Genomic DNA, 10,126 nt, shown 5'->3' on the forward strand with positions numbered 1-10,126 from the left:
CATACAAACTCATGGATGTTGAGAATCAACCAATCGAAGGCGGCTTCTACCAGGAAGAACTTCAACCAGTTAAATATCCTGATTTTTATCTTGTGGAAAAAGTGTTGAAGACAAAAGGCAATAAGAAATATGTAAAATGGTTGGGTTTTAATAATACACATAACAGTTGGATAAATAACGAAAATATGTAATTTTTCTATGGAATGAAGATTAAACAATAAAATATAATTTTTTCATCAATATACTTTATTTGTTCTCAAAATATCCATATGGAAGAGTATCCGTCGTATTAGGCAGAATAACTCTCTTATCATCTCCACAACTCAGAGCTAATTTTCTGTTTGACTGTGTACACTTCATGTTTCTTACTTTGAATCAAATATTGAGATCTTACAACATTTTTATTTTGGAGAAGACAGTTCTTATAGTCATTGAATGTAATTGTTTTATCGTTGACCTTTTCACTCCTTTCGCCTTCTTTTTCTCTCTCTCATCACCTAAGACCTTGAAAGTATAAAGTTTGGCTCGCAATCCCACAAACTCTGTCATGATACTACCGTTACACTCGTCTTACATTAAGCCTAATACTTTTTTGTTCTTTCTAGGCATCCCATACATGTTTTCTTCTGGATAATCGGAAGTATCAAACTAAACAATATCTGTCTTCATACATTCATAAATGTCATCAACTTTGAAATGATACAATAAACTGTCTGTGTCCATGTACATTAATTTTGCTTGATCCTTAAATTTTTGTTTGATGTAATTATAATGGAAATCATAAATGAATATCTTTGATAAATCCAGAATAGCAAAACCAATGAATATTGGTTTATTGAATATGATCTTTGTACCATTGAGTTGGATAATAGCTATTTCATACTGATCATCAAAGATCAGACTGCTGTGGAAATTCGGTTGCGCGATACGAGCTCTTGCACCATATCTCCCAGACCATTCGGTGATGAATTTTACGTCTCGATGTTTCCGCATATTCTCTATTGTCTTTCCAAACACGGCATTATTCATGAGTTTGAAAAAATTCTTCTCAAACTCATTCGACGATTCTTTTCTCTTTTCTGTATTGAGATCGATATATGGTTTCAACCAAGCTGCTTGTTTGAATTCCAAGAGACGACGAATCTTGATTAACTTCATCCCCAGACTCAGACATTGTTGAAGATTTCTGTAGTGTATGACGTATTCATTTTTTGAGTGAAGTGTCATCATGAGCTTTGTACCTTTGCGGTTCGGTGGTACGAAATGCTCAGACCACAATGGTAAATCTTTATGAGTATCATGGAGCTCAATGGGATATTCCAAATCCACTTCTAAAATGTATCCAGCTAGAAATTCGATGTCTATACTGAAGATATCGAATCCCTCTGGATTAACCTATTCAAACGACTCGTAAGGTAAGTATTCACTTATTGCTGCACCATACAAATTGTTGACATCGTAGTACATCAGGTAAGACTCATCTTCATCATCATCGAAGTTATCCATGTAGCGATTATTAGCTTTTGCATAGCGGTTGGTACACTGAGCAACACCTCCTCGTATCCCCGTTTCTATGATGAGTAGCTTCTCTGCATCCGTGAAGAGTTCAATTTCAACACCAGTGTGCATCAACATAGCATCAAAAGCAAGTCCTGGTACAGTATAGTAATGCAAAGGATCAAGTTTATAAACAGTGAAACCAGTTCTCCGGAAGTTCTCAAAAATGTCTGCCAAGAGTAGAACATCAGTTTTCAGATACAAATCTGAATATTCACCCAAGGTTGAGATATGGAAGGTCTCCCACACATGACAGGCGTGAGCATAATCTGCCTCTGAAACTGCTTCTCCGGTCAATGTAGAATAAAAGTCATCTCTAGGGGGTAAACTAGGACTATCGAGCTTCATCCAACTATCCAAGTACTCATATGGGAACACACCTTTCCTAGCTAATAGTTCAAATCTTCCTCCAGCATCATCATTGCATTGAGCTCGTGTGATTCTCTTATCAGCATTAGTCAAGTATGATGCCAGTTTATCCAGACCGCTCGCCATGAATCTAAATGAGTCGATGAATCTCAGCTTCACGTTCGTCTTGGTACATGTTTCTTGAATGCAATATACTTCTCTTTGGTGAGCGGTAGTAACTATATTATGCCATGGAATTCCTTCGCTAGATCTTTTATTATGAAGTGAGCATCGTATCCAGAGAGCTTATGAAAAATCATTGGAATGTCATGAGAATTTTGGTAGTTCAAATTACAACCTTGATGAGCTGCACCACGATATTTTCCTGTGAAGTGACAGTGATCACGATGTTTTACATTCTCCAGAGTGAAAGACTTCTCACAAATATGACACTTCTCTGCATTGTTAAAGTCACGAAATTGTTCAATTGTTAGATTCTCCATTGGGACTACAGTTTTCAAGACTCCGTCAAACATTTTTGCTATTCCAGATAATTCATTTATAAACTAAGTCACACATTTAGGATCACGTTTCATCTCAAATCTGGATAGTTTATCATCATAGGAATACTGAAGATGAAAAGCTACACTATGAGGAGTATGCTTTTGACAGAGAGCTATATCATCCTCATCATTCGTGGGTTCAAGAAGACCTTTTAGATCAGCATAAATCACAAAATCCTTGAATCTATAATTCTTGAAGCTGAGAATTCTCTCTTCTTCTTCAGGAAATATTTGTTGCTTATCGCTTGTGTTTTTTGATTGTGTGGAGGCCCTTATATTTCTTTTCATGCGTGTTAGCCTTGAATCGATGAATCTAGGAGGATGGTTGAAAATATCAATGCTGTAAAGATGTGTCTCTACATTCCACGAATGACAAACGGGTGGCGCCAACTCATCCTGAAAAAAATTCCTATTTTACCATACGAGTAACTTTCGAAATGAAGAAAATCCTGAAGAATGAATAGGAATTTGAAAAGTCGACGATGAAAATAAAAATTCCACATAAGTCAATATGATTATTATTATTCAAAAAAAAAGATGTTATATAGAATTTTGGGAATGTATATGGGAAAACTGTTTACAATGAGGACTGTGAAATATAAGTGAATGAAAACGATGCAGCGTTAGTGAAACCATGGTTTTAGGGGTCTTGACTTGACTTTCCTTCGATTGCCCCATTTGGATCGAATGAAGACATCTTCACGAAAGGCTGATTGTTCTCATCTCATGTCAGTCCTTACTCGAGTCCGTGCAGCGAAAATTTCACGTTTTGGCAAAATGATGTCTCTGCACTCGAGTTTGACTTTGTTCATCCATCGTACTGCTGGGATTGGGCGGATTATTGGGTGACGGAACCATTTGCTATCATCAGCATCGATAGCTTCTAGGTTGATTGTCTGAACCTCATCATCGTCATTGTTAGCTGAAAAGTATAGGAAATCAGACTTGATCGATGGAAAATCACTGAGAAATTTTTAGAATTTTTGAGGGGAAAGATACCCATTGAATACTTACATTTAAGAGTGTTGACTTCAATATTGCTGACTCCAGCACCTCCATTACCGGTTGACTGGGTGGTGCGAACTACCTTGTTGTTAAGCTCCGCTAGAGCGCTGGTGTCAATGATCTCGATTTCATCATCTTCATTCTCAGCTGAAAAAATCAAAATGGTTTCAATTGAAGTATTGAAAAATTTAGATCACTGGAGAATCATTGAGGAATTTATCGAATTGCAAGAAAAAATCCATTAAAATCTTATATTCAAGGGTGATCACTTCGTATTCAGCGACTTCAGCGCCTTCATTAGCAGTTGATAGGTAGGCACCATCCACGTTTCCCTTTGCTACCGTCACAGTGCTAATGGAGATTATTTGAATCTCATCATCGTCCTTGAGAGCCGAAAAAACTGAGATAATTAGAATTTTCAACAATACAGAAAATGAATTATTGTTATTTCAAGAAAGAAATATATTTCACTCACCTTGAAGAATATCAATTTCTTCATTATTAACTGCTCCATCATCCCTCTTCAAAAATGTCACTAAATCAGAATGGTAATCCATAAAATTCATGACATTGGTGGTGCTGCTGGTATCATCAACGATCTTGATGAGCAAGCCATTCTCTCCCTCAACTATCACAAAATGAAAAAAATATGGAAAACCTTTCAAAAAATCCCGAAACTTCCTACTAATTTTGAAAAAATCATTATTTCAAATCTAACTTACACTAATTCATGATGTTGACGAAAAATTCATTCCCCTCACCAATCGAATGCAATCCACTGAACAATAAGAATCCTATGAATGAAAATACCGTAATGAATTTTCATAAAAATTAAACATAATAAACTATTCACAATAACTTTTATGTAATTACACTCACTTTTCAATGTTATTAATCCATCTCGAATGATAGCCACTCACAATTTTCAATTTACATGCACTTGATGTCAGATTTTCGGACTTCACACCTCACGATCTGTGCTCGACTGATCACCTTTATTCTAGATTCATTATGGAACTCAATGAAAAATCATGACATCACAGTTTTCTTTTTTTTTATGAATGGACTTTCTTTTTTCGCTCTCCACAAGTGACTCGCTCGGGCAAGTCATAAACTCTGCATGGGAACACGAGCGTTTACATCTCGAGATGATAACAGAATTCGGACCGCTGAAACATGACACTTGAAATAAACAAACAGCAATCTCCTTCCGCTGGATGATCTCTTTATTCCAGTTCCCATTCACAATCATAAAATGATGAAATATTAAAATAAAAAAAGGAAATTACAAAAATTGAAAATTGAATAATAATGAAAAATATACGACAATGTTTATCTGAGGTAGGAGTCATGTGAGGTAGTCTTCTTAGTTCAGGACTCTCAGGTGAGTCGGGAACAATTGCTTTTTTAGTTTCCATCACTATTGGCTCTGGATCTGGACTGTCAGGTAAGTCGAGAACAACAGCTTTCTCCAATTCCATCACTATTGGTTCCGGATCTGGACTGTCAGGGGATTCACGCAGGGGAGTGACGCAGGATTAGGACTTTGATGTGACTTATTCAGTTGAATTACTCCCACAGCCCTCAATTTCTTTGTCAGGCTAGGAACCCAACTGAGAGATGTTGCTGCTGATGTTTGAGGATCTCCAGTTTGAGTGGGGATCCTTGAGCGCTTTCTAGATTCAGCATCGACAAGGATCCTGGCCACCTCCATACCTTCTGGTGATAAGGGTCTTGGATGCGAGAATCCCTCACTTGACATAATGAAATCATCATGTATCTCACTCAACTCCATAACTTCACTCAACTAAACTGGGTGAATCACTCAAGTTCGTAAGAGTTTTTGCAAATGCTTCCGAGGTCTTGCAGAGCTAGCTTATATTGCCTCTCCCCTCACCTCCCCATCTGCGAATTTTGATGTGAGAGTGATTGGTTGAGACATTTCCCCTCCATTCACATTGTGGGAGCGTTCGAATAAAGAAAATGAAGGTTTAAAAAAACTTGTGGAGAAAAATTTAAATATCATCAAATTCAATACGTAGATTACTGTCATTCGTTTTTTTCATAATTTTTCTGAATAATATAGAGGGAAAAATGATTAAAACAATAGAGAAAATTTGATGACTCTCCCACTCCCTCAATTTTGTAACACGCATGCATCACTACGAGCGCGAGAGGTACTCTTAGACTCCCCGCTTCCCGCTCCCCCTCCGCCGCGACTCTGATCGTATTCAACCATACCCCTCCGGCCTCCGCGCTTCCCTTCTTCGCCACTCTGAGCTATGGTTATTCCACCATCGCCTTCCTCATAATGCTTCTTCCAAATAGTCATGCATTCTAGATTATTAAAATCACATGATTCTTTTCTTCGGAATTCTCTATGATTCTCCATATCACAGAAAATGAATTTTCAAGCAATCAGACTTTCCTAGAAACTTAAAAATCATGAACAGAAATTTTTTGATCTCTAAGAATGTTGATCAAAAATCAAATGAATCACCCCCTCCACTGCTACTCAGAGCGTATTCTATCACCACTCTAGCTAATGTGTAATCCACTATGTGTTTTCTATTCTACTCTCCTCAAAAATTTGATAATGATTATGAAATTATGAACAAACATTCTAGGTTGATCGTAATATTTCTTCTTCCTATTCTTGTATGAAATCACAAACAGCTAGATTTTTAGAACCGACAATTTTATGAAAATAATTTGGTGAAAAGTCGATAAAATGGGAGGAGAATTTTTCAACTCTCGAAGAACGCAGAAAAATCTAACCGTAGTTCTAGAATTTTTCCGTTGGAGTGATAAAACACGTATCGAGTTCGCTAGTTACTCGGAGACTATGTCTGGTTTGTGAAGCTACGATATCACACTACGAATTCAGTATCGATATTGTTTTGTCTGAGGAGACTGAGTATGGGAACATTCTTTTCTCACCAGCATTCAATTTCATTTCTCGGCCGTCGGATTATTGATAACGAGAATTAATGGAATCAAAATCCAACGGTTTTCGTTATTTCATCATCATATTTCTGACCGACATCACACGAAACTTCCAACGGAAAAAAAAGTTCTCAGGGTTTAAGAGGGGATGAACACCCCCAACGGTCAGTGCATCGAGTGCTATATGAGGGGGCGCGATTGTTGAATGATTCATTCATAAGCCTCACACGTTAGTGGTATAAGCGCATTATATTGCTGCAAAAATGAAGGTGTTTATCGATATCCAGGGTTTTAAAAGACCGGTCAATCAATTTGTGCTGAAGGAGCTGGGTATTTCAAGTCTTGAGTGTGGAGGAAATTATCCGGAAGTGGATGAATTTCTGGTATTTGAAGCACCATGCAAATGGGAGGATCTTCCAGCTGAGTGTCAAAAAATGAATACTTGGCCGACATGTAATTATCATGGATTACATTGGGAGAGTAAGGAGGCGCACAAGTACTCTTCGATTGATCGCATCTTCCGTGAAGCGCTGGGAGGAGTTAATCAGATTTTCGTCAAAGAATTGTAGAAGAAGAAATGGTTGGATCTACCCATTGGAGATCAGATGCCGATCGTGAATCTGGAAGATCTGGGCTGCCCAAAATTGGATTGGTTGGGAGGTCCCAAGTGTTGGGATCAGAGTGTTCTCTACAAGGATCCCTAATTTCACTGCGCTCTCGAAAATTTGAAACCTTGGTACAAAAAATATAGTCAAGGATGTGTGGAGAAATCTTTGAAGTCGTTCTGTGCAATTCGGAATCTCAAAGATATGACTGCAGAAGAGATTTCATTTCTTCCCAAATCCTTCCTCTTGGAATTTGCACAGAAGAGTATTGGTCAAGTCTGGAATAAGCTGCCAAAACATCTTCCAATGGATCCTGAGATCTCACGCTATCGCAGATGTCTCGAGCATTGGAATACATCGGAGAGTGATCAGCTGGACGGACCACCACCACTCATCACCAACTGTCGGTTATGTCAATTCTTTCAATAAAAACTTTTTCCTTTTGAGATTTCTACTTGAAAAATTAAAAAAAAAATCATTATGAAAGATTGAAATTTATAAGAAATTTATAAGAAATATTGGAAAATGTATGATTTCAAATAATTTTCGAGTAAAGAAAAAATTCATGTAATTATTTAGTATGTTTTCATTTAATTCTGATATCTCAGTCATTCATTCATAATCCTCTGTACGAGAAAAAAAAATCTCCATCGTTGGTGTCGAGTTACATCCGCTCGAAATCGTTGTCGTCCGATTTTTACATTCCAAGGCGATGGAGTACAGATTAGCGCTAGTATTCATCGAGGCGGGTGGGTATCTCTTTAGTCGTCTCAATCTCATACAGCGTAAGTCGACATGTGAATTTCATTTAATGATGAGAAAAAATTATTCTTCAACAAATTTATTTTTTCATTAATTGTTTTTTTGGAAAGGAATTTGAAAATTTCATGAAGAGATGAATTTTCAAGCAATTGTTCTAGTCCATGTGAGAAAAGATGTTCAATGGATTTTGATTCATTGGGTTTTCTATAATTAACAGAGTTATGTCAGCTGCGAAAGATGCTACGATTGTGAATCATCAATCCACGACGATTGCGGAGGGAAATTTGATGAGATGCATGGTATATTCATATCATGCATATCATGCGAATCTTTTCATTCGCCTGAAATGGTTCACTTCGATATCATTCAATGATATCCTTGATTCCATCTTCAAAGTCCTGAATCAATATGCTGAAAAGTCATCATCAAAGGGCTACCTCACATTGGTGGGGGTTCGAGCTCGTCTGGAGATTCATCAAGACAAATATTTCTTTATCATTACTCTTGAAACCGAAAACTCTGATGCAGGAGATGATGATAATTTGAGCGATGCTGGGGGTAGATCATCCTAGTGCAGTTCATGCGAGGAAGAACGACTGCATTAATTCGATGAAGAATAACGGAGGAAAAAGTTCATAAAGTATTTATCTAAGAATTTTCATTTTTGGCAATTATCAAATCACGTAGTATTTCATAATAAATCAATAAATAACAAAATTTGACGATTTCATAATTATTTCATATTTAGTCGGTAAGATAGAAACATCAATGACCAGAGTTATTATTCAAACGAAACTGTTGTTCTCGACCATATCCTTTCAAATTGTTGCAATAATTTTGGGCCATGTTTAGGTCAGCAGCAGTAAACACTCAAAAAAATTCAAGAAATCAAAATTGCACTACGTTTTGAATGCTCTAAGCATTCCTTCTCAGGTCCATCATTTTATTCTACATAAACCGAAACAAAAAAAACAAAATAATTATAAATCTACAACAAATTTTTCAGAATTCAACTGCAATTTACAAAAAAATTCCCAAAAAACCTCACCTAAAATAAGATATACTCCAATACATTCATATTCCTCAAGAACTCATAATTCCATGAAGTCAATATAAACAGTAGTCATGAAATAAATTCGCAGAGTGCTACATTAGCGCCATCTGTCACGAACGGAAAACAACAATATGCTACCCTATGCCAAAACATCTGAAGGAAGTCATAGATGGCGTTGGTGGCGCAAGTCTTCATAAACACATCCAAACCATACCCTTAAGGCTAGTCAACCTTTAAATGTTTGTTAGTGGAACTTAATGATCTGATCATATACAGATCCTAGTCATTAACAAAATTCACTGTGTGTTCATTAGGTTTCCTTATATACATCATCTCCAATACCTCTCTTTTATAATGATTGCATTGTCTTTTTAAAATTTTTGAGCTACTGAAATCAAACCTATGCTTCATTTCTTTCATGTGACTAGACAGACCTGATCTGTATTTGTTAGGATTCTTCTCACTATTCATGTGCTCTCTGTTTCTTTCCCCAAAACATCTCATAGTTTGACCTATGTAGCACATACTGCAAGTCCCGCAAGGAATCTTATATATCACGCCCGACAACAAATCAGACTCCACCGGATCCTTTGTTGTTTTGAATACTTTATTCACTTTACTCTCCACCTTTGGGATTATTTGTACCTCAAATTCACCACAGGTGTGCGTCAATTTATCATTTAACCGCTCCAAATAAGGAAGAAACAAAGTTTTCCTGAAATCGATCTTATCTTCAAAAATACCTCTACCGCCCCCAATCAAACCACCCTTTATTTAGCGAACCCTTTGCGCTACGGTTCTGTTAATAAATCGTAAGGGATAATTATTGAACGTCAGAATTTTCTTCATGAGCTTCACATTCTTCGGAATAAACTCATCACTCGATATTCTGTTGAGTTGGTTTGACGCGTGTTGCCTATGGTCGGTAAGGGAGAGACCGATAGGTGTTTTTCTATCAACTATGAGGCGTGACTCACACCGTATGAGGTTGTCAGTTAAGATTTGACTGCAGAGGAGAGCAGTCATATCCTTTGTATGTGTACGTTTGTTTTTTAATAAATCTTCAATTAAACTACTGATCAGTGTATCATTTACTTCCTCATGAAATAATCTCCATTAATAGGTTCTGCGCCCAGATACCCTAACTGAGCAATGTGTATGAGAAAGTAAAGGAGATTTTTGTGGAAATAAAATTCTGACCGTTACGCGTCCTTTGTCTCAAGCAAGTTTTTGTTGTCGAAGTGAGTCATAGTCGTTGAAAATGGCGGGTGATAAGATATCGGCAA

At 37.0% G+C, this 10,126-nt stretch overlaps 1 protein-coding gene across 1 annotated transcript; it reads right to left on the minus strand.

Annotated features, from left to right (window-relative positions):
• Positions 1–648: 648 nt before the first annotated feature.
• Positions 649–2,052, minus strand: LOC107045004. Its single transcript, XM_015267092.1, has 2 exons — positions 1,428–2,052; positions 649–1,346 (listed from the first exon to the last, which is right to left on the minus strand). The coding sequence occupies exons 1-2, from the start codon at positions 2,050–2,052 to the stop codon at positions 649–651; spliced, it is 1,323 nt and encodes a 440-aa protein (XP_015122578.1).
• Between the last annotated feature and the right edge of the window lie 8,074 nt (positions 2,053–10,126).

This window comes from Diachasma alloeum, unplaced genomic scaffold (assembly GCF_001412515.2).
Source record: "Diachasma alloeum isolate Michigan unplaced genomic scaffold, Dall2.0 Dall_scaffold_00860, whole genome shotgun sequence".
NCBI lineage: Eukaryota > Metazoa > Arthropoda > Insecta > Hymenoptera > Braconidae > Diachasma > Diachasma alloeum.